Source organism: Papilio polytes, unplaced genomic scaffold (genome assembly GCF_000836215.1).
Source record: "Papilio polytes unplaced genomic scaffold, Ppol_1.0 DF823923.1, whole genome shotgun sequence".
Lineage (NCBI taxonomy): Eukaryota > Metazoa > Arthropoda > Insecta > Lepidoptera > Papilionidae > Papilio > Papilio polytes.
In genome coordinates, this window is record NW_013525281.1 from 35686 (window position 1) to 59951 (window position 24266).

Sequence of the window (24266 nt, forward strand, 5' to 3'; positions counted from 1 at the left end):
CACACCGCACACCGCACACCGCACACCGCACAGCGCCGCACCGCACAGACACGTACCGAGACACACCAAACAGACTTCAATTACTGCCAACTCATATCACATTTATGCACATCTGCATAAAATTATAGCAAAGTAGATTTCAATAAAATAGTAACAGTGCGAGAGAACAACTATATTGTGAAGTGATTGCACGTTTAGCACCTCACCTGCATCAGTTCTTATGTCAACTTTCTACTTATGATGTATGTTCAAAATGAAATATGTCAACCATCAAAAACATTAATTAACTTGGAGACAGTTTATAAAGAAAAGATATGACATTTGTTTGTGATTAGATTGTGATGGAGGAGAGCGCACCCCAGAGGCCGGGGTCGTCGAAGCAGGAATGGTGGTTGGAGACGGTGAGCAGGGGCACGCCGGGCGGGCGGCGCACGGCGCGCGCCAGCGCCTCGCGGTTGTGCACCGTTGTCTTGTTCAGGAACTCTGCAAACACTCTTATTTACAACTTTTACAGCCTAATACTTAAATGCTTCATAAACAACACTTACAAATGATGATTTAAATAAACAGAATAATTGGACAATATCTCAATGTATTCATCCATAATGTAAATCACTAATATTTTAGTTAAATAATTGTATTTTAAGCTTTAATAAAAATTACTGCAATTATATAAATTTTTAATTTAAATTTGATATCCCACCAGAAGGTGTAAGCCTGAAACTAAAAGTCTATTTTGAAGTAGCAAACTCTTTGTTATCTCTGTAATATGGGAAATGATTGCCTGGTGTTTGACACATGCAGCTTGTGACAGTGCCACCTTTTACATTCTAATACATGAAGAAACTTTAATATTTTGATATATATTATGTTGAAGCTCAGCCACCGTCAAGCCACTTGTTAATTATTCCAGTTTCTGTAAACATTATTAGACCACAGACAAAATATTCCATCTAAAAACAATGTTTGGTAATATTTAGGATTGAAATAAATTATTTTTCATTTTACAGTTGCGCTTGTTATTGATAAAAAGAGCAAGGTCTTTTGTCAATGTATTTTGTTTATCTCATAACAATCAGTAGAGATATGAAATTGTAACAAATAAGGAATAGATATTGGCTGTTGTTGCAACATACAATTATCATACCTAATCCAAAACAAAGAAGCAAAGATCACACAAATCATTTGGCCACTAGAGACATTTTTTGCAGTCGGTTTCATTTTAGAATAGGTTTGTATCTATCTATGTTTGTTGCATCCTGTAACTTTTGCAGCTATTCAGGTTTATGCTTGTGAAAGCATAAACCGTAACACACGAAATTATTAATTACCTAATAGCTACTCAGTTACAAAATGACAGTATAGCAGCCAAGTTTTAGGATAGTGTAACCAATGTATTGTGTATTTTAGTCGCTTACCAATAATAATTTTACTAAATAATCCAACGACCGCTACCGTGATGGAGCTAGCGCACGTCCACAGCCGACCCGGGTTGCGCAGCCTCGGGATGATCCACCCGATGTCATAGCCCATGCTGCGTGCTGGCGCCGCTTTCCTCACTGCCGACCGCCGCCGTTGACCTCAGCTCTGCTCGGCGCTGCACGCCTCCTCTACCTTAACATGCTTCCTCTCAGGAAACTCATAAAATCCAACAACCAACAATAAGCACTTGCTCGACTTCGATATGAAATCGAATGACATTTCGTTTCGGTATCTGACATTGATTTGATTAGACGTGTGTAACTGTAAATCGGCTCTGAGTGGCTCAAAAGTTCAGATCAGATCACATTGACTGGAACATTCGAGCTACGGCTCAGTAACAAAACAAATTAGCAGCTCAAAGTTTATAAGGAAGGATCCACTATTCGCGAGCTAGATAACAAAATACCACGACCGATTATGTGCTCGTTGTGCTAAGTAACCCATATATTTTGATGAAATACTGCCCAGTGTCTCGCAGCTCGCGTAACTCTAACTCTAACTCAATTCAGGTTAAAAATTTTGCTGAGCTGAGAGCTGTTAATTGATCCGTTGTACACATGTATACGTGAAAAGTGAATGAAACTAACAGCTTTTTGCTCACTATCACTACAGTTGTCGCACAATCAATAGTTAATCCTGGTTCACACTCAGCCAGTAAAGTTGAACATTAACAATTTTTAACTGGACTGCCATCCTACTCGAATGGTGTGAACTTATTGTTTTGTAATATTGTTGTCATCGTTCTTTATAATGTTTGAATCAGAAAATATTTTGGGGTCATTTACTTTTAAAATTAATAAATGCGAATTTACTTAAAATTGGCAGAGGCCTTTTGTTATAACAAAGAAATAAATATTTTAAACCCAAAACAAGTTTGGATCGCTATAGTTTGTCCATGGATTTAGTTCTAGAACAGGATTGATCGCATGTCGCAAAATTGAAGCCGAGCGAGACTTCAATGTCCTTTTTATCCCTCTCTGGCAATGTTGACTATATTGGAATAATAACAATAAGGACAATATCGACCCTAAATCGAAGGTGCTAATAATGAAACTTGCCCTTTGAAGCACTATACGTTTCCTGTTTTTGTTTTTTTTTAGGACCTAGTGGCCTCTGTGGGTCACGTACACGATATACAGCTTAACTGAGATCATATTACAACAAGTTACCTATTGTGGTATATTTAATAAATAAGGCAAGAAAAAAAACAGTTCAGTACATTTAAGTTTAATTCTAAATTAGACATTGCTAAATAAAACAGTCTCGTTAAGTCTATGCCGTAATTTTAGCTTATTCCTTATACCATGAATCTAAGATTAAAACAAAGTTATTTTGATAAAAAAGGGAATAAACAAATGCTTAAGTATTTAAGTTTTTGTGCTTGAACTAGGAGGTCACGCATGGTCACCGTAATTCTTCACTAATAAATTATGTTTAAAACTAATACCTTTGAAAATATAACCCACAATCAGCATATTACTCGCTTTCGCAAGCCTCCACGACATAAATTCTTCCCATTTTAAGTAAGATTCTTCAAAAATATTACGAAATCAAAAAAAGACTCCGCCATTAACATCTGGGTCGGGATGTCATGTCGGGTTGTCAGTTCAGGTGTGCGAATTTCAAACACGTAAAAGAAAACCTGTACGCCAATCGCAAATTTTTTGTGTTAATAAGGTTTTACACGTATCAACAATAATTGCTTTAACATGTCGGTATGAAATTATTATTATTATTTAAAAGCATTTCAGAAGTAATTGTTTTTACTTTATTACATTACATCAATTGCCTATTTTTATAAAAACAACGAAAGGATTTATATCTGGCAACTCTAGGTCACTGTAAGAAAGGAACGCAACGGACACTTGTAGGCCTCTCACTCGGTTTTAATTTCATTTTACGTGCAACAAGACTCTTACGCTCTTAGCATAAGGTTTTATTTTCTTTATTTTAAGATGTAAAGATAGAACACATTTCTGTTGTACGTAGTACTTATTACTTCTATGGTGCCAGCAAAGAACAATATTAGCTGTCATGCTTTGATTGACATTGTCACTCTCATTGACAAGAGTTCTTTTTCATGGTGTGAACATTTCATATGAAACTATAGATATACATACAAGTTTCTTTTGGCAGCCAAATGTTTTAAAATAAACAAATTACATTTAATGTCAGGGTAATAGTGACATTGCTTGTCAGTTCGCGTCTATTTTACGCATTTTGTGTGGTTTTTTAATGTTATGCCATGAGAAATGTGATGAAAGTGTTTAAAATTAGTATCAGAGTGGTGTTTTCGAAAGTGGGAAATATTTTTATCGCGAAAAAAAGTAGGGGAATCATCTTGTGTCTGTTGTAACGAAAATGTGATACCATTTGTTAACTCAACAAATTCCCTATTCCCAAGGGGACTTGTTAAGAGAAACTGTTAAATACTAATAGACTTTTAAATATTTTTCTGATAATTGTTTTGTTACCTATTCATTTCAAATTGCAGTGAGCGAATCCTTAGTTGTAATGTGTTTTGTGCAACTGAAAGTATTTCTTTCATGACTAAATAAACAAGGATTTTGGTTTTTACCATACTCTTTTACTTAGGTAATTAGGAAATTACTGTGGGTACTCACAAATATAACAAGAAACTGGCTGTCTGATGATTTTATACCGCATCCGTATGCCTAAATGCATATCATCATCACCAGCTGAATGACGTCTCCGCTGAGAGCCGCGCAGCCAACCTTAGAGGTGACTATGCTTTAGTCAACTATGTTGGGCCGGTGCCGGTTCGTTGATGGTTGACTTTACATATGTATGTGATTTCTTTTCTGACATGTATGTGCAGGTTGCAACACGATGTTTTCTTTCACCGTAAGAACGTCGGATAAATTATGTATGGTACATATGAAATTCGAAAATCACATCGGTACATGGCCCGATTCGAGTGTTTCCATTCAAGTGCTTGAAACCCTGAGCCACCGACGCTGTTGGAATGCATATACACCTGGAGAAATGATGCATTGATGGTAACTAAAAACGGGGTTTTGGAGTTATAATTGAATATTGGCAGATTGTCATTGAAGCTAATCAAAGAGTTTATTGAATGAAAAGGAAAGAATCAATACTTATTCATTTATTTTTATTAATTATAAAATAAAATCAGCACGGAAAATAAGAAAAGCGATAAAATATCTATCTTTTTGTTACGGTTACTAATGCATTACATCATAAACGTCAACGACGATATAACAAAAAATAATAATGTATACAGCATAAAAATAAATTAAATGAAGAAATTGTTTATTCGGAACACTTTAGCTTATCGAAACCCAGTAGGCAATTTACTCGTACATCAAGGTGAGACATCTTAACGCTAACTCGAGCGTTAGCGACAGCTTTAACCCGCGCCGTAATCATCTGCGAACACGTTGAACTCATAAACGATGTCGTTGTTGTGGCGGGCGTAGTCCGCGTGCTGCTGCGGCGCACGGACCAGAAATTGCCTCCTTCGAGGCAGCATCGGCAGGGGCACCGCCGCTATGGCCGCGGGGGCTGGGCGGCGCGGGGCCGGCGGGCAGACCCCCGCCAGGGCCACCGCAGCTGCGCATACCACTAGCAAAGCCGCACGCATCCCACCGCCGGAAACCGCGTGCCGCCGCCGCCAAGAACGACTCTCAAAGCGGACTGGGCCGCGCCAACACTCTGCCATGTTTATATACGCGTTGGCGGGACGATCGGACGCCGCGGTACGGTCCGCAGCACAAAACAGATAAGCGCAGTTTCCTCCTCGCGCCATGTGCGTCGTACTTATCCATATCCATAAGCATTTCGAGGAATCGCTAGGTTTAGGACTTTTCCGCATATAATTATAAATGTAACGGCGGCCGGAGCGTGCGCCGCGATAAGACCCGCTTTTAGAGGTCTGGTGGCGGACTAACACAAATTGCCTTGATCAGTCTGTGTTGGCGATTCTGGCAGTAGCCGTATTTGTCGGCCTAAAGGACTTACGAATGACCAATTCACTCACAACCTCTTGTCACTCACCGCAGATTTAATAAAAATTTAACGTATAAATGAAATTTTTGTTTGAGAGGTGTGTGCTGATAGTATCGCTCGGCGACTGGCGCGTGAGCAATGCCTAAGTATTCGCTGGGAAAGACCCAGAAGCGGCGCGAGGCGGCGCGCAGCGGCGGCGGGCTGCGCCGGGACTCGTGCGCTGTTGGCTTAATTCGTTTTGTGAGTAAATATAATACGTTAGACGCTTATTATTTTGAAAGTTGCAAAGTAATGGCACCACATAATATGTGTACTCTCACCGAGAAGACGGTAAAGAGGTAAGCTTGCCATTATTCTTTGACTACCTCAATTTAATTTTATAGTTGCGTTGCGTTGCGTCGTCGTATCGTCAACGCTGCGTCCTTTTACAAAGGATTTTTGTGCCGCGCCACACATCGGTCGGTCCGTAGCGATGACGCAACGCGACGAACTAGCGAGGCCTCGCTCTAACATCATATCGAGCGCAAGCGCCGGCCGCCGCACCGCGGTGACGCGCTGGAAAACCCTCGCGCACCGATGTATAACATGAGTAGGTCAAATACATACATGACACGTGAATTGGTTCCTCGCTTTGCGCCCGCTACTCTTCCTCTCAGGCGGTGCATCCACAAACGGGTAATTTTTTTATCTTTCCCGGAGATTGGGTTCAAAATGTTCTATATTAGAAACTCCAAATTCAATGGCTACTCGTCTTTTAGAGTGTATCTGTTTGTTTTGTGGCGACTATGCCAGCGGCGTTACCGTTGCAGACTGCAGCAAATGTGCACAGCGCGCATTTTAGGGAGATAACGGGGGGGCAGGTGGGAAAACGGTCCGGCAGTTACACAGGCAATTGGGCGGGCTTGTAAAGCAGGATTGTCATGAGAACTATGAAGTTCATGATGTGGCTGTAGGTGAAGGAAACGAATTCAATGATAGGATAACAACATTTATTAAGGAACGAAATCACAAAGCCATTGGTCATGAGCGAGGAGTGGCGGAATGCGCGGCCGTGCCACTCTGTCGCCTTTTCTTATAACTTACAACCGTAACACCAATACCGAAAAAAATGCTGCCAAATTACACAGATTAACAATAGTCTTAAGTCTTAATAAGTATACGATCGCGTAACATTTTCATATTTATATCTAAGTACACAATACTAGAGCGTGGGTGGTGGTGGGTTGTCGTCGTGCTATCGGTCCGCGGCCTCCATAATGAGCTCGGCCATGATCTGCTCCATCGTGGGTGCGATGCCGCGCTGCTGGCAGCTCGCCTTGAAGCACTCGGCGACGCGCAGGATGCGCCAACAGTGGTCCGGCTCCGCGTCGTGCTGCGCCTCGCACGCGTGGATCATGTCCACCATCTGCTGGGACAACGCCTCGCCTGCGAACACACAACTACACACCTGCTGATACAGCCTGAACACTCGCCGCCACAGCTCCGGGGGATGTAGGGGCGGACAGCACATTCTCAAAAGATATCGGCAGTCGGTGACCAGGAGAGTATCATCATCATATAGATAGAAGCATTTTTCCCTCTATAAAAAAAATCCACATAAGATATCATATAAATTTGTTTTTTCCGAAATCTTTCGTATGTTTTAGGCATAGCCTCGAAAGCATTACCTTATTGTCTGTCGAGCAAAAAGAGAATTGTTAGGTACTATACCGTTGGGAAAGGACTTTATGAAACGGTCGGTGTTCTCGCGGTGCATGCGGTGCGCGTCGGTAAGCAGGTCGAAGTGCCGGCTCATGCACTGGATGGCGCAGCCCAGCGCGCGCTCATCGAACCTGAAGTCTTCGCGCCAGAAGTGGAAGAACTCTTCCATCTTGTCCTCCGTCAGCTGGCTCTGTGCGCGACATCAACATACTACCTTACCTAATTTCTATAATTCTTTCATCTTATTACGTAATTTCTGGCTGTCTTTTTGGATTCGGAAATGAGTGTTTATTTATTTTACTAATAAATAAAGAGTTATACTTAGCCTTATCAGCGATAGTGTAGTTTTCTAATGAAGAAAGATTTGCAAATAAATGTAAATAAGTTATATTTAAGAATAAAGTAATAAATAGGACATCGACCGAAATACATCAATCAAACGAGCACCAAAAACCTGTTTAAAGATATACATGTATTTTGTGGCAGGATCTTACAATTGGCCACTTCATGATGCGTTTAAAAAATGATCTCGCTACTTGCCACCTTATTTCTGGAGGCTGGTGAAATTTGCTTGTCCGATGTGCCCATTAATAATTACTACATAGTTCTCTTACTTCTTCCCTGCAGTGTTGCAACGCCTCACCAAAGCCGAGGGTTACGTCCTTCATGATGTCGGAGGTGGCCAGGCCGGCCGGAGCCGTGGCCAGCATTGCCAGCGCCGCCAGCGCCGCCGCACACCGCATGCTGTCGTCTTCGCAGTCGCAGTCGGCCGCAGCACCGGCCGCACCCCACTATATACCCGCCGCTGCCGCCCTAATGACTACCTGCCACACGCTAACGCCGCTCCTAGTCCGGCTTGTGACCACAACTATTGTTTTACTGCGCCAACCTATTATTGTCCTCTGTTAATTATGGTTTGTTTGCTCAACGTAGCATGTTATAACTTATAATCTATTTCCACCTAGCTGCTTGCCGCGCGACTCCGGCCGCGAGCGGTTGTGTAAAGCAGTCGTTTGTTGCAATAGTAGTTAATAATTCGTTAATTTATGAGTAAAATAAAGAAAACGAGTAAACATTTTTGTGTAAGGATAAGGCAGTATGTACTCTGTCCACCGCGAACCGCAAGCCGCCACCGGCCGCGCCCGTTTGTCGGCCACCGGCTACACCTTTAAAAAGACACGAGGAAATGTGCAGTATCGTATATAAATGTAGAGTGTAGTGGATATAGCACGGTGACTCTGCTACATGTTAATTACACAGGCGTATCGAGGAGTCGCAGATCGGAGACAAAACAAACAAGTCACGATATGTAATCAAGCTCAGTGTGGAGCGTCAGTTGCCGTCGCCGCGGCCGGCGCAGTGTGTGCTCCTAGGTACAGAATACAGATCCAGACAGACGACTGCTGGTGGCAAGGGTCATTCCTTTACTTACGCTTTGTGAATTACGGAAAGTAACGTTTTATGTTGGGATGCTTTGTGCTTATCGGTTGAAATTGTGTGAGTAATAGTGGTCGAACTTCGATAATACCGAACATATTACTGTTATGTACCGTATATTAATTATACGAGTATGATCAATTTTGACTTTTCTACAATGTATGAACTAGTTACTAACAACCTTGTAGCGCCGGACACAATATTATTTAATTATAATAGTTATAATACAAGTTAGAATTACTAAAATGGCAAACTTTTTTCAAATTATGATTGCATGTTTACGTTAAAAATGACCAAAGAATTAAAGAGACTTAATTTAACTATTTAACCATTCTCAGCAAATTCTGTGTTAAAGAAATGAACGTCGTTATAATATTCTCTCAATAAACCTGTGGTCTTTTTAGCGCTCAGGAAATTAATTCAAAAATAGAATGTTGATAAAATAAAAAAAAACTTAAACTAGTGGCACATGTGATCCTTCAGACTATACTTATGATTAATATACGAGTAATTATAATTATGATTAATCTAATTTATCTGTACAATACTAACTTAGACTAAGTCAAATTTACTAACAAAAGAATAGATGTATATCTGTAAAATTATAATAAATAGAAAAATATATATACTAATACTAAGTAATATAATAAAGCACACACGGACACACACACACACACACACTACATAGTTATGTAGGATGTCAGCAGTCACAGTGAATTTTTTCATAATTCTTATTTTAATTAAAAGGTCTAGACTTACGACACGTTTTAGCGCTTTAGGCTATACTGTATATTTTCACACTGTTAAACTTAGGGAAAAATATTTTTTATAGAACCGTCATGCGGGAAAGGGACAGCCGTTCTTAGATGTCAAGAGTCTTCGTTGTAATTGTAGCATTTGAAATATAAACAATAAATTGTTGTTTTCAAATTCCATGCGGATGAAGCCGCACGGGCTAATAAATAAAAAAATAATAAAGTAAATACCTACTGATAAGGAAAGCAGAAAACGGTGAAACTTAAAGTTAGGTTACATAATAAATTTATCTTAGATCTTAGCTCTTAATGTAGATATAGGAGGAATCTAACAAAAAGCTTAAACAATGACGAGAAATGTAATAAAAATAAAAGTAATTGCGGTTAATAATTATAAATGGTATAGAAATAATACAACAATATTACGAAGTAGGGAGGCGCGGCGAGACGCGGTGCGGCGGCGGGGGCGCCGTGGGAGCCTCCGGTAAGTTTTCTTTTTGTCCGTGAGCTTTTAGCGCAAAAAGCTCTGCGGCGTCGCAGCGCAGTGACAGGCGTAGGCGCAGTGCTCGCGCGCCTCCCGACCGCGCGGCCGTATATAGTGTCCGCGCGCCGCCCGCCGCTCGCCGCCCAGTGCAGTGCTGTGCTGTGACAGTGCCCGTGGCCATATCCCAGTGATTGGCAAGCGGGAGATAGCTCATAGTGCGTCGACCGTCGCCGGGTGCAGGTTCGACGCCCGCCGCCGCTTGCACCACCACGCCGCGCCGCCGACGGTTCAACGGTAACTATCGATTAAGTGCACACAATTATTACGTATCGGAAATATATAACGAGTAGTTTGTGTAAGTTTTGATGAGGGACGCGGCACCCGACACGAACCGGATTCCTAATATAATGTCGTTAAACTTCTAACATCGCAAAGATCGCGAGCTCGATGTCGCCCGAGCATGCTCGTGAACGTGTCGCTCGATGCGGGCGATCGTTTCGAAATGCCTTCACGTGCGTCTTCAATTCATCGTGGACCGTTGTATGGACGGCGTAAGTCTAAGCGAGTCATTGGTAGCAGAGAATACAGGATGATTTACAGATTTTATTCTACTTTAGACTTTGGATTTGAACTATACTGGACTATAATATATGTATGATAGCCTGTGCTGTGCAATAGTGCAACAACTTCCAATAATAAGCTGAGCGGCTTAATGCCGCAAAAGAGGTGGCAGGCAGACGCGGTTTTTATTAATTAGCTGCTTCTCGAAATAGTTAGGTCTGCAGTGGGAGGGATGGCTGGCACCTGCGACGTGACCTTAGCGGGCGCCCGCCAATCTTAAGTTGGAGCCTCACTCTGCTCCGCTTAGCTCTTTGCTACTAGGCGTCATCGCTGCACAGACACAGTTTTGGTCGCGGCACATAAAAATAGTAATCTTTTATAATATTATACTTTATTTACAGTAACATAGATCAATTATCTTAAGAAAACTGATTTGTATCCGGGAATTACTATATATTTGTCGCGGACTTAACAAGATAAGTGTGAATGGCAGTTGCTTTACAATTCTTCCCAGTGTCGTCACAAAAGTCAGAGGACAGAGGATAGGTGGCTGCATTATAATTGACCGAGTCCCATGCGACTCCTGCTCGTACAGCTTGCGTGAGCCTCTCGCCCAGCCTGAGAGCGGCCGTTGAGAGCGTGCTGTTACGCTGCCTCCTGCGCTGGGCCCGGACCCGCCTTCAGCTCCCGCTCTTCCTGCTGTACCGGCTCACTCTTGCCGATGTTCTCCGCCTCCCTGATGGTATCGGGCAGCCGGGTGCCTGTAGTTTCAGGCACCAGTACAGTAAGGGCGCCCGATACTAACGATGTCACCCCGAAGATCAGAGCCGGTAGGCCGGACCAGTATGTAATCTGCAATGATCAAAAAAGCTGATAAAGCATGTGCAACCGGTTGCGGATGTTTATGGGAAGCGGTATGCACTGAACAACGGGTGAACTGCACGCTTGTTTGCTAGTTGTATAGAAAAGGTTAACGTAATGCGTTATGTGTTATCGTTATCATAGAAGTGATAGCGATGTAGCTTAGTGGGGCGTGTAATGACGTATACATGACAAGATGGGCTCACGAGCAAGGGCATCTGCGGCGCCAGAAGCGCGCCCAGGCGGCCGACGGCGGCGCACAGCGCGTGCAGCGAGTTGCGCGTGTACGTTGGAAACAGTTCCGAGGTGTAGGTGTACACGATGTTGTAGGAGAGCGTTGCCAGTGTCTCGAACGCCATGAACAGTGCCAGCCCCGCCCACGCATACCCCGCGCCCGCGCCCTCGCCCTCCCCCTCGCCTGCGACATATTTATGACTACTGTAACATATTTGTCGTTGACGTTCGGCCTTCGGGTTGACGAGCGTCGGTGGCTCAGTGGTTTGAGCACTTGACTTGTAATCTACAGGTCTTGGGTTCGAATCCCGCCGTCATGTACCAATGTGATTTTTGAATTTTCATATGTACATAATTTACCCGACGTTCTTACGGTGAAGGAAAACATCGTGATGCAACCTGCACATATCGGTGAAGAAATTCAAAGATATGTGTGAAGTCAACCAACCCGCACTTGGCCAGTGTGGTTGACTATGGCCTAGTCACCCTAACTTTAGGGTAGGCTCCGAGCCCCACAGTGGGTGGTGATGATGATGATGATAATGTTCGGCCTTCCTCTTCTCTCCCGTTTTTTTCGTTAACCCCAAAGAGTGGCGAAGCCTCGGCATTTTAGGAAGTTTTAGATAAATGTAGATGAGTATCGTTTAATATTTGGAAATCTGTTTGTTTTCACCTATTATTGATCTTCACATGACATTCATATAACATTACTTTATTAATACTTTCTAAGATCTTCGCCGAATCTGAAGATACGTATACCGTATACTTACTTTTTGGAAGAATTGCGTGCGATATACAGAATATGCCAGCCAGGATGAAGGAGGCCAGCAGCGGCAGCCGGCGGCGGCAGCGGGCGAGCCCCAGCCAGTACAGCAGGTTGGCCGGCACGTCCATAAGCATCAACAGTGCGAAGTTGAGGTACTTGTCGCCGGCGAGCAGCACCGCGCTGATCATCATGCCGTAGTTGATCAGCGTTATAGTGAACCACCACACCATGCACACTGTAAACCTCTGCATCATTATCTTTGACCTGAACGTCTTCAGCAGAAGCCGCCTGTCGCTAGTCTTCGGCGACGAGTCGTTGTCTACGTGTTCTAATTTATTCAAAAGTGCGTCGTCCACTTCTACGTTGTTTCTTTTGGCAATTTTTTGTATTAATTTGATAGCCTCCTCTCGTTTTCCTTTGCTGAACATCCATCGTATGCTTTCGTCCAAGAAGAAGGAGTAGGTGAGTATGAGGAGTGCGGGAGCGTAGAGCACGCGGAGTAGAGAGCGCCAGTAGGGCACGGCGCGCGCCACGAACGGCAGCACCACCAGCCCGCCCGTGTAACAGTTCAGCAGGATCATCTGGTACAACACTGCGCGTTTCTTTTCTACCATTTCTATGCCTGAAATGTTGCACACAATTTGGTGATAGTCAGACTTTTTTGGGACACAATTGCCCTTTCTTTGCAGCCAATAGGAAAATTTTGTAGCAATGTTCCGTCACGTATAAAATCTGTCCAAACATTACAAATAGTTGAAAAGCTATTATTTTTACTAACGAAATATTTACACCTACAACGATTATCTCTGTCTATCACTATGAACACTCAAATTTCAAGACAAGATTTAGTTCTGTGGAAGTTAATGTGGAGAAGAGGAGGTTGACGTATTTTTATAACAATTAAGTAATTACATATTACACGAAAGAGTAACTAACTCAACATGAAGATGGGCGACAGCGCGTCTCCGAGGGCGGCCTCGAGTCCTTCGAGAGCGACGTACACCCAGAAAGTGGGCGCGTACGACTTGGCAAGGCCGAGCATCGCGCCAACGCCGCCCGCGCCCACAGCTGCCGCCTTGCGCCCGAACCTGTGCTAACGCCTACGTATCACCTAGCTGACAACAATTTTACTTGGCCTACATATCCTTATATTTACGAGTATTTACTAATAAAGGACGCTCTTATAATTTTAAGAACGAGTTAAAACGAATTGGGAACATTTGGGAAACTTGAGAGTTTGAACAACAATTTCCTTGTAGGGTATATTGCGGGGTGAGTTCTGACCTGTCTGAGATTTGCCCCTGCAGCAGCAAGCCGAGCATGTTGCCGAGCATGTGCGCCGTGCCCACTAACGGTGGCTTCCACTCTTCGCACGCCAACGAGAACTGTCAACAAACTTCATATTTACAATTGTGTAGCCACTCCAGAACCAACGTTGTGAGGCTCACTATTTACGCAACACATTCACTCATGTGACCGAAACCTTAACAAATGTCAAATGCGTTTGTTGTGATCGACCTCCTGCCCACAGTTATGTAGCGACGATCAGGCCACTAACAGATTAACCAACCGTTATCGTGGTGTCCGCACTTTGTAAGTTGTATGTAGATGTGTTACTTTGTAAGATGGCAAGTACAATGACAATGTACGAGTATGTGCGCAAAAAAAATAGGTATTTATTTACATTTCAAGATATAAACGCTAGCCAACATGTTCCGAGTAAGTAAACACGGTCCGTTGTAGATGTATTATATATTTGTATAAGAAAACGCCGAAGGATATTAAGACTTTAAAACTTCGGATCTACTTATCTGAGGGACTTCAAAACAAAAGAGATGCTTGCAGGTTTGCAAAATGCCAGTCCAGCAACTGGCATTTTACAAACTGCGCGCGGTGAGTGTCGTTAAGTTGCAGAAAATTGAGTGCATCGGTGGTTGCGCCGATAGAATTGGTACCTCAGCGACGAAGCTGTGCGGGTTGTCGTAGATGAAGTGTGTGCAGGCGTGGTCTTGTCCGGTGCGGTGGTGTGTACAGCGACATTGTCGCGCGGGGCCCGCCTCCCTCGCACCCGTGCCGTTGAGCCAGCCGGCCGCCGGCGGCGCGCACTCCGCCGGCGCGCACCTGCACCAGTACAAATAAGACAAAATGCTTGCGGGTTGAAGACTCGCTCGAATACATTGGATCTACATAACTACTTGTTAAACACAATGTTGTAACGATATATAATTACCGGGTTTATTCTTTATACCTATTTGTAACTGGATGTTTCTTCAAATGTCGAAAAGTATATCAAACCACCATCTTTTCCTTTTATCCCACTCAACTGTGATGTTGTAAAAGTTTATCGTTTACTTTCAAAAATATATTGAACAGGTGGTGTAGGAATAGTAGTGGAGAGCGTATTACAACGCAGTACAACGCATTACAACGCAGTACAACGCAGAACAACGCAAAACAATGCAGTGCGAGTAAATTAGCGTAGATGAAACTAAACGTTTAGAATTTCGCCGCAGGTTGTTCGATGTTGATAAAAATTATGCGCTTACTTAGTTAAGGTGATTTACTTGAGCAACATAATAACTTGTTAAATATTACTGGCATGATGAACTTCACGTACAAACGAAACGAAATAATTGTTATGATGTGACACATTGTAAAATATATTTATGGTAAACTATGTCACGATGGAATACGATAAGGTAATAATAAAGAAAAAGCATTAAATTTGCATCACGCCTGCGGTCCTGAAATGACATGTGAACCTGTGTCGCTCGCAGCAGAAGCGAGGAGGCACGGCGGTGCGGGTGTAGTCACCGCTACGCACCCATACCTGTAGCCGACGTCTTCGACGGCAAATACGTAGTTGACATTGTAGACGGCGTTGGTGGCATAGACCAGCGCCAGCAGGCTCAGCATGAGCAGCTGGTGCGGGCCGCAAGAACCCAACCGCGCCAGCGCCACTTCTACCTGTTCATGTCCCGCGCCGCTCATCGCGCACACCAGCGGTTTTGTCTGTTGGGCTTTAAACATATACATTTAATATTCAAATTTAACATTTAACGTATTTAAGTACTAAAATTACAGTAAATAACATTTAACCCAAATCAAAAGAAAAACGCACCTCTGAATCAGCGGAGATTTAAAGGAGAAAAGGTTGTGTATGGCGGGCTGGCGGGCTGGCGCGGAGTGCAGTGTCGGGACGGGCCCGCGCGCCGCCGCTCCGTTCTTATCTGATAACAAACCGCCAGCGACGCGGCTTGACTCGCCGCACATAAAGAATAACTAAGTTGTAGTGCACTGAGAACTGAGAGCAAACGTGCTGATGTCGCGCCTGTCGGCGCCTTAGCCGGCGTTCGTTACTGACATCGCATCACATCGTCCGCGAGCCCTACTAATGTGCACATATGCGATAAATATATCTCACGAAGTATACAAGCAAAAATGTCTTTTCTATGTTATTTATCTACTTGATAGTCTCATCTGGTATGAGTTATAGCTAAAGCGCCCTAGAGAATGCCGGCGTTGGCTTAGGTGCGGCGGCTTCCACACAGATTAGTAATTCCATCTTCACTTCATTTGAAACATCAAACTAATATATTATCCTCTCTTAACCTGCATTTACGCATAGATTCTAATGTAAGGCCATTTCCTCGGCTACGTTTTTGTGATTAGTTTAACGAGGCCAACATACATTATATTTTAATTTGTAACTTCTCTAGATTGTGTTCTCTTTGATGTCCGAATGGAATCAAGTGGAATCGTTTTACTTACTTAAACACTTTGATTAAAAAATACTCTACGAGTATAGTGAATCTGCTGAGTATATAAAGAGTAAACACACACTTCTTACTTTTGTAGGACAACAATCACAGTATTTTTTTTATAAATACTTTTTTTTAATAAAAAGCCCTGCACTTTATATTTCTGCACTATTTAACTTAGGGAGTAAATAATTTAGAACAAAACCATCAAGTGGAAAAGGGACAAAAAACAAACGAATAGTAACGAAGATGCAAGGTTGCCATGGTAACGGTAATTATTATCCAATATTAAGGCCTTCGTGGTCATTTACACATTAGAATTTTGACACTCGCAATTGATGATTTTACAAATGTAAACAATAAAATGAAGTTTTTATAATGTGATGCGGATGAAGTCGCACGGGAACAGCTAGTTCACGATAATTTGTTACATTGTAATTGTAATATGAATGATACTGAAGAACAAACTACATTTGACCTATATATGCATGTACATACTCGTAGTTATCATTTCGGTGGTGACAAGGCGCCGCGCCGACAACCTCCAGCCGTCAGCCAGCGCCTGAGTGACACGTTCGGAGCGGTGTTTGCGCGTTCATTTGTTTCCACAGGGATTAATAACTGATAATATAATAATTAACAAAGAAAACAAGTACAAAAGTAACTTTTCCGGTTTTAAACAAGTGTTTCGTATTCGAGTTAATATCAGCCGAATGTCTGACACGGTGACAATTCATTAACATTTGAATAAGATCTGGTAGGTTAGCGCCGGCGCCGCTCCTCCACTGCACCGCGCGATGAATCTACACTTCGTCCTAATTTGAAACCTGATGTCAACTAAAGCTAAGGCTAAAATATATGATATCATCTATCTCAGGAGATATCTGCATATTATTTTATCTACATCGTTTTGTACACTTCATTGACTTGGCAGTTAATTGCAACGCTTATTATATCTGTTTCGCAAACCAGTTTGAATTCTCGATACCACGGCCTGATTCAAATTTGACATTCCGCGCTTTTGAACCCTAGCACTGGACAGATAAAGCAATAATCACTTGACATCACAATCTTATGATATGTAGAAGTGTCAGCATTCAGTGGTTACAAGAGTAGTGCGGATGCGGAGTCCCTTAAAGGAGTAGTTGAAAGGGAACTTTTAACGTTAAAATATATTAGAAAGCGCACTCTACCGCTATTTTGTAATAGGCGTCCTCACTTGCTCACCACTTCAATGGCAGGTTCGCGGCCGGTGATTTGGGCGTGAGATCATTGGTAACCTTGAGTATGTATGTGTTGAGGTGTCGGCAATTGAGGCCGATCGTGTGCGTGTTTTTATTAAGTTTATACTAATGTTCGACATACCTAGCCTGTTGTTAAATGGAGATGCGATTGTAAGATAGAATTGGTTTAGGAAATTCAGTTAACCCTAGAATTGGAGGTACGTGATACTTTGGGGGGACACCTACTAATGATGTCGCCGCAGTGCGGTTTGTGCTGTAAAAGCGTAGCGTTGCATAGAATTAATTTTAGATATATTCTGGTGTTAAGATACTTCTGTTTGTTGCAGGTGGCGCACTGTAGCGGCAAGGGCAGGAATTATGCCAACCAAAGTAGTGTAAACTGCCGTCACAGCGCGCGCACTGCCGGCGGCAGACGCGGCCGTGCGCTCGTGTCAGCGATGGCTCAACATTTTTGAACGTTAACGCGCTCCGAAAAGTGTAGACGCTCTCCTCCCGCTCTACGCCAACTCACGAGACCCGTCGCCATCATAAGATATGCTCCTAGCCGGGTACTAGTTTATTCTGGTGGATATCGGCGTGCGGCAAGCTCGAGACTTCTAATGTGAAAGCAAGAGCTCCGCGTCCGAACTGCCGGACCACATCACTCACACCTCATTAAGTACTGTACATTTAAATTTAAAGTATGACATAAAATAAAGTAAAAGGAACGAACTGAGTGAGTGAAGTGTTTATTTAGAACACAGAATTTTTCACCTTTTCTTTTTCTTGTCGTTTCCTGAAAATAGATTAGTTTAATTTCAACCGATCGATCGTTGTTATAATACATACATACATTGCAAATCCTATTACATTCATTCGTCTTCGAAATGATCTCATTAAAAGTCATAGCATAGATAATTGCACCTCAAAACAAACCCACGGAGAAAAGAAAAATCTCGACTCATTGTGTAACACGACGACGACGCGGACGACAATTATTTCCGATGAGACTTCGATTTAAGTTTTTGAATGTCCTCACCTCGGGCCATAACGATCTCTAAACCCTTGTCTGCAAAGATTATAATATCGAGGAAAGGTGTCGAGAGTAAAAGACAAAAATTAATTGATATTTTGTTGTCTGGCGCCGAGACTAATGGCCATCTATCGCAACACAAACAAACTCTATTGTCACGATAAACGACTGTAACGCGCGCATTAAATTCTCACTACCGAAGTAAGCAATTATTAAGTTTTGGTACATTTCGGTGTATTCGGTAATGAGCGCACGCTACCTTCAGGCGGCGGCGCGGAGCGGACGCGCGGGGAGAGTTGTCTACACACGACACAACAGCAAACATAAGCACTTTCGGAACCACCAAAGTTTTGTTAAATTACAGTTTGCGAGAACTCCGAATAAAGCTGTCAACGATCAATGCATAATACGCATTGACCGACTGAAGGAAACTATCAAATGAATAGAATAGTGTGATAAAAATGTTTCTTGAGACAAGTGAAGTGATCAAAGTGCAAAAGGTAGTACGAGTGGTCGCCAGCTAGTGACAGTGTGCAGTGAGTGCGCCGGCGGGGCGCCAGCGCCGCGGCGGGATGAAGCGCAGCAAGTCGTACACGTGGCTGTCGGGCCTGCTGCGCCCGAGAGACCCGCCGCGTGACCTCCCGCACGACCCCCCGCACGACCCTCCACCCGCCGAGGAGTGGGGCGCGGCGGCATGGGTGCGCGCTGATGCCACGCAGCCTGCCAGGTAAGCCATCTTCCTAAAGATCTACACATAAGACAGGCGTGATGCGGACGCAATTCCGCGTTTCGTCCGATGAGCGCGGTGCCGGATGCCTAATTTTACTGCATTTCCCTTTCCATCCTTTTCTTAAAAGAAAATGATGAGAAGGAAAAGTGGATTTGACGGTGGAGGGGATGCATAAGACGGGAAAATATCCAATTTAAGTGAGTCTCCTCCACCGCTCCAGTCGATTAAGAGAAGGCAACGTATCTAGTATTGGTGATGTGTATGGGCTGCGTCACTTCGCCATTTCGGCGGATTCAGGTGGCCGCTTGGTCGTTTGCCACCTTCTAATAAAAAAAAAAAACAAATGGGTGTTTGCCTCAACCCTGTTGGTAGTTGTGCTTTTAAGTTCTCGTGGTTTTCGTGCGTGCCCTCGGCGGCGACGTTCATTGATTTATAAGACGTCATCAAGTCCAAATTATATTGTGTGCTAGCTTTTGCGGGCAACTTCGCCCGCGTGAAATTAAAAAAAAAACAAACAAATGTAGCCTATGCTACTCGGTATAACATAGCTTTTTAATGTTGCAAGAATTATTGAAATCGGTCCAGTAGTTTTTAAGTTATTTCAATACATACAAGAATCCAAAAATACAAGTCTTTCCTTTTTATAATATTAGTTTAGAAGTATAGATAACCAATAAGTTTACTCATTCATGTTATTTCCTACATACGACAAACTTCATAAACAAAATACTTTATAATGTTCGTTAGAAGTAAGCTTATAAACAGGAATCCGTGAGCGGCCGCTCGCCGGCGACCCATTCGATTCACTTGTTAATTGTGGCATACCGACTGGACCGAACTAAATCCAATTTAACTGCTAACAGCCGGTATCGGTATAATATTATTTTATAAGAACTCTAAACATTTTTGCTTATCCGCGGTGTTTTTAATCAAAAGATGGAAATAGTAACTCAAATACATTTTCTATTGTTTCGTCATCAACCGAATTTTGACTTCGGCTCTAAAACTACGAAAATTATAGCAAAGACTAAAAAAAAACAGACATGGAAAGGTTTAACTTTACTACGTTGTTACCTTTCATTGTATAAAGTTATTTTAATTTAATATATAACAGAACAGGATTCATAAGTACTTATATTATTAGTCACACCAATTTATCTACGATGGCGAATTGTGCCGGCCGAAGAGCGCAATAGGCGCAGTGAGCGCAGTGAGCGCATTTTGCTTCGATTATACAACGCTCACGTTTTGGTCCCCGCAAAAACTCTTGTCCGTCGACTGCGAGCTGCGAGGCACATTCAACATTAAAATCAGTATTCACTATGTAATTATACGGATAAAGAAATAAATCAACAATTCGATGCGTTCCGAGAAACAGCGTACAAAAAAACTGTCCCTGGCCACTTATGCTTCGCGCGAACCCGTGCCCCCTTGCCGTGGCCCCGCTCCGTGCCCCCGCTCCGTGACCCCGCTCCATGCACCTGCACAGATGAAATTGTTATCAACGACAAGACCAAAAAGTTTTTATTGTATTTGTAATGTAATTCATAGTGATACTAATTGTTGCCCGCGACTTCGCCCGCGTGAAGTTGAAAAATAATGAAAAACACAGCTTTTCCTCTTTATAACATTAGTATAGATATTTGACGTGACTTGATTGACATCGACAGAGTGAACAGGCAGCTGCAGTAGTTTGGTTAAGCCGCAGGATCTGAACCCGCCTCGTGCGGCACACAACATCCCGATACATCGACACGATAATCACAAACTACAATGTAAAATTATCTTAAATTTTTAAAAATCATGAAACATTTTTGATATACAATTAGGTTAACGAACACAAAAAGTTTATGAAATCAGAGTATCTGTATGAAATGTCGCGGCCGCAGCGGTGGCGCCGGCCGAGTAGTTGATTTTCTGAAATTATGAGGTCATTAAGCGCCTGCCACGAGTAGAACAATCACAGGTCTAGTAATAAGTGGTTGTGGCGGCGGTGCTGTTTGTAATCATTGGTTAAATTGAATCAGAAGTTGCGCTGCATATTACATTGGAAATTGAATTGTGTGACCACCGCACTGCACCGTAGCTCACCACACTGCGCCGCCTCTCGCTGTACTGTCTGCAGACAGAGGCGGCGGGCCCTTAAGCCTGTGACCAAGCCCCCTATACTCGAGAAATAAAGGTTCCGGTTCTGTTCCACTGCGGCCAGGTTGCTGGGTGCGGGGGAGGACGAAGTGTAATTGAAAACGTATTTATTGTACGCTCGCCGCAGAGACGCAGACGCGCAGCGCCAGACCGCAGATGAAGGCAGCCGAGATGAGCCGGTGTGTTGGCGGCGGTGGTCAGGTGCGATATTGGTTTACAAGAATGTTCTTATTGGTATGGTACATTGTGGTTTACGAGATGATTACAATTGAAATGACAATCAACAGACTAACAAAGCTTAAGTTATTGTAACGATAAATACTGGTTTTCCGAATACAGATCGATAGCTTTTTGGAGTTTTTTATTTGTTGGCTCACAAAATATAATTTTGCGAGTTCGTGCTTATGCGTTCGTAATACTAGTTTAGCACAGACATCATAATGTATTAAATAATCACTATGACTATCAAATAGAATGTAATATTCATGTGTCCAAGTAAAGTGAACGTGTAACTTGAGCCGCGGCCTTCATACGGCGAAACATTTGGTGCTATATGTTAAATTGAAACATCTAGCTTGTAGCAATAAGGTTTCATCCAGTTTACTTATAATATCATTGCTTCGTTCAAAACTCTCCTTATTTCGTTGATGTAAAATATTCATATAACGTTTTAGATCAACACATTTCTCACGCGCTCTTCCCGTTCCACTGACATACGACATAAGCTTCCAAAGCCTCACAATAAATTGTTAAAATATTTTAGGTCATAACGCTATCTGTTTAAGGTTCAAAATAACTAGTAGCATTTTAACCGTCTTTTCCTGGGGAGGACACTATTTAAATAAATGTATTCTAGCAGTTTGATTCTTTAATATCAGATTCCCGGCATATTTGAATTCGCACTCACACGAACCACTAACACTATTTGCTAAAAAATAAACGTTAAAATTCAACAAACTGCCTTTGGTTCTCTCGCTTGGGTGTTTGGTAGTTTTTATGCTATACACTAACTGGATGGAATAATTTTGGTTGTAGCAGTAAAATTTGTGTTATATCTTATTCGAGCGGTTTAAAGTCGACAAAATCACCAGCCATGGACATTTATTGGTAATGAGATACTGCACTTAATCTTTAGAGCCGTACATACAAAATTCGTCATGTAAATCTATCCAACCAAAAGAAAGCTCTCAGTGAAACTAGTTTAAATATGCTAGTTCGTTGCGTTTAGTGTGAGTTGGATCTGACAGTCGTAAATTATTGTCGGGCGGCGAACAATATGAGGAGTCCATTACCGCGTTATAAAATGGGCTTTATTCAAGATAAGTGACTCCTTTTTATTTGAAAGGTAAGCTTTTTTATAGTGACAGCGATTGTCGCCGACGCCGCTCGCACCACCACACGAGTAGGCGAAAGCGACCGTATGATGTTTACGATAACGCATTGATTACTTAGTTTATGATATCTACCTATAGAAATTGCATCTCTAAGTGTTTAATGCTCGCACTGATGACGTGAACAACTTAAGGTGACGTTCTCCCTCGGTGTCATTGTTACAAAGTCGATGTTACCTATTAAACTAGGCAACGTTATCAGTACAATATTAAATGTGGACACGGTGAGTATAGTTATTATGCTAAGATAAAGTACCTATAAATCTTAGAAGTGTCGAATATTTTACAACAAAAGTGCTGACGTAAGCCCTTTAACACGGAATTGAACTGAGCACGAGCGAGTTAGGCATGAGTGATGGCGCGGGGGCGGGCGCGGGGGGCGCAGAGGGCGCGGGGGAGGGGCTGGATAAACGAGATTTCTTTTAAACAGGGATTAGGGGTAGAGCAGGGAAGCGAGAGAGGGCCTTTAACTTTTGTGAAAAATAGCTTAATGGACGCGCAATTTTCGAGAGAACATATAAATCTACAAAGTTTTAATGATGTCCTCTTCTCTCGGCTCTGACTTTTGGCTGTAATAGTATTTAATTTGAAATGCCCCCCCCCCCCCGAGCTTTCTCCTCATTAATTAACTAGTGTAAAGCACATCCTGCCCGCGGTATGTGCACTGCAAATGTATACTTATCTATTTTTAGATCTCGTTTGCATAAATTATACGCAAACGTACTAGTATTTTAATTGCAAGTAAAAATTTTCGATCACGCTGAACAGATAATAGAGTATTTCGATAACCTTCTCAACGACTCCGTGGCGCAACGGTAGCGCGTCTGACTCCAGATCAGAAGGTTGCGTGTTCAAATCACGTCGGGGTCAATTCTTTTTCTATTTTTTTATTTTTCAAGATTTATATCTACGGGAGGCTATCGCTTAAATTTAATTTCAATTTTACGTAATGGGTTCAATAAAAAATAGATAAAAAATATTGTGTCTACTGCTATTTTTCAATGCATGTCGTGTAAACCTCTAATTGGGAGTAATTATCTGCATGTTACTTATTGTGTTGTGTAAAAATGTATGTATCATAATCTTGTCCTGTTGGTTTATCTTAGTAAATAAATAAAAATAAAATAAAAGCCTTAGACTCATTTTTGTGCAGCAAATGTATGCTTATTGGTATAATTATACATTAAATTTAATCGTGTCAAATTACATGTTTTTTACGTTGCCCTCTTTTACCTACAAGAGTAAACTAAACAGGACAGTAATGTTTTTGCACAACTGTAAGTTTTTATGTATGTGAGTGTACATATATACGAGTATGTTCCATTGTGAGCGGCTGCAGCCATCTTAATCACTATTACTATGATTTGCGTAACTTATCATTTCAAAATGCGTCAGAACGGCTTAGCTGCCGCAAGATGTCGCAAACAATGTTTATTTAGCTAACTTTCTCTACTGTTTACTAACTTTACGATGTGAAAATATTTTACTAATTTGACTATCAAAAACCATCGTCAACAAAACATCCGCTTATAATAAAACAGAATGTTTAAAAGATTGTAACGAGAGATAACGACCTCGTGAGCGGCCTTGCCTTCTACTAACTACAGTTTTTAAAATTCCATGCTTGGATGAATCGCTTATTACGTCAAAAGTATCGAAATCTGCGATTTTCGGGTGTGGATGTCTATTGATTGTAATGTTAGGTGACAATG

The 24266-nt window shown here is 42.3% G+C and overlaps 3 protein-coding genes, 1 long non-coding RNA gene and 1 other non-coding gene across 7 annotated transcripts; 2 read left to right on the forward strand and 3 right to left on the reverse strand.

Moving 5' to 3' along the window:
• Positions 1–6: 6 nt before the first annotated feature.
• On the reverse strand, positions 7–1857 carry LOC106102199 (tafazzin homolog). The gene is made up of 2 exons (XM_013281612.1): positions 1419–1857; positions 7–483 (listed from the first exon to the last, which is right to left on the reverse strand). Exons 1-2 carry the CDS (start codon positions 1531–1533, stop codon positions 332–334), a joined length of 267 nt encoding a protein of 88 aa, XP_013137066.1. The 5' UTR covers positions 1534–1857; the 3' UTR covers positions 7–331.
• Positions 1858–5727: 3870 nt separating this feature from the next.
• Positions 5728–8440, reverse strand: LOC106102314 (general odorant-binding protein 1-like). Its single transcript, XM_013281741.1, has 3 exons — positions 7788–8440; positions 7183–7363; positions 5728–6897 (listed from the first exon to the last, which is right to left on the reverse strand). The coding sequence occupies exons 1-3, from the start codon at positions 7914–7916 to the stop codon at positions 6707–6709; spliced, it is 501 nt and encodes a 166-aa protein (XP_013137195.1). The 5' UTR covers positions 7917–8440; the 3' UTR covers positions 5728–6706.
• A 1084-nt stretch (positions 8441–9524) lies between these two features.
• On the forward strand, positions 9525–18639 carry LOC106102317. The gene is made up of 3 exons (XR_001225567.1): positions 9525–10143; positions 17603–17934; positions 18554–18639. It is a non-coding gene; the product is annotated as an uncharacterized LOC106102317 (long non-coding RNA).
• LOC106102312 (solute carrier family 22 member 3-like) lies at positions 10152–15655 on the reverse strand. 3 transcript variants are annotated; one of them, XM_013281738.1, is made up of 8 exons: positions 15393–15655; positions 15102–15283; positions 14227–14392; positions 13556–13656; positions 13208–13359; positions 12276–12893; positions 11478–11689; positions 10152–11262 (listed from the first exon to the last, which is right to left on the reverse strand). In XM_013281738.1, the coding sequence occupies exons 2-8, from the start codon at positions 15260–15262 to the stop codon at positions 11056–11058; spliced, it is 1617 nt and encodes a 538-aa protein (XP_013137192.1). In that variant the 5' UTR covers positions 15263–15283; positions 15393–15655; the 3' UTR covers positions 10152–11055. The 3 variants fall into 3 exon arrangements, with proteins under 3 accessions (XP_013137192.1, XP_013137191.1, XP_013137193.1); XM_013281737.1 differs by having other exon boundaries at positions 15102–15291; XM_013281739.1 differs by lacking the exons at positions 15102–15283; positions 15393–15655 and adding an exon at positions 14520–14534.
• A 4713-nt stretch (positions 18640–23352) lies between the features above and the next one.
• Trnaw-cca lies at positions 23353–23424 on the forward strand. The gene has a single exon. It is a non-coding gene; the product is annotated as a tRNA-Trp (tRNA).
• Positions 23425–24266: the final 842 nt, after the last annotated feature.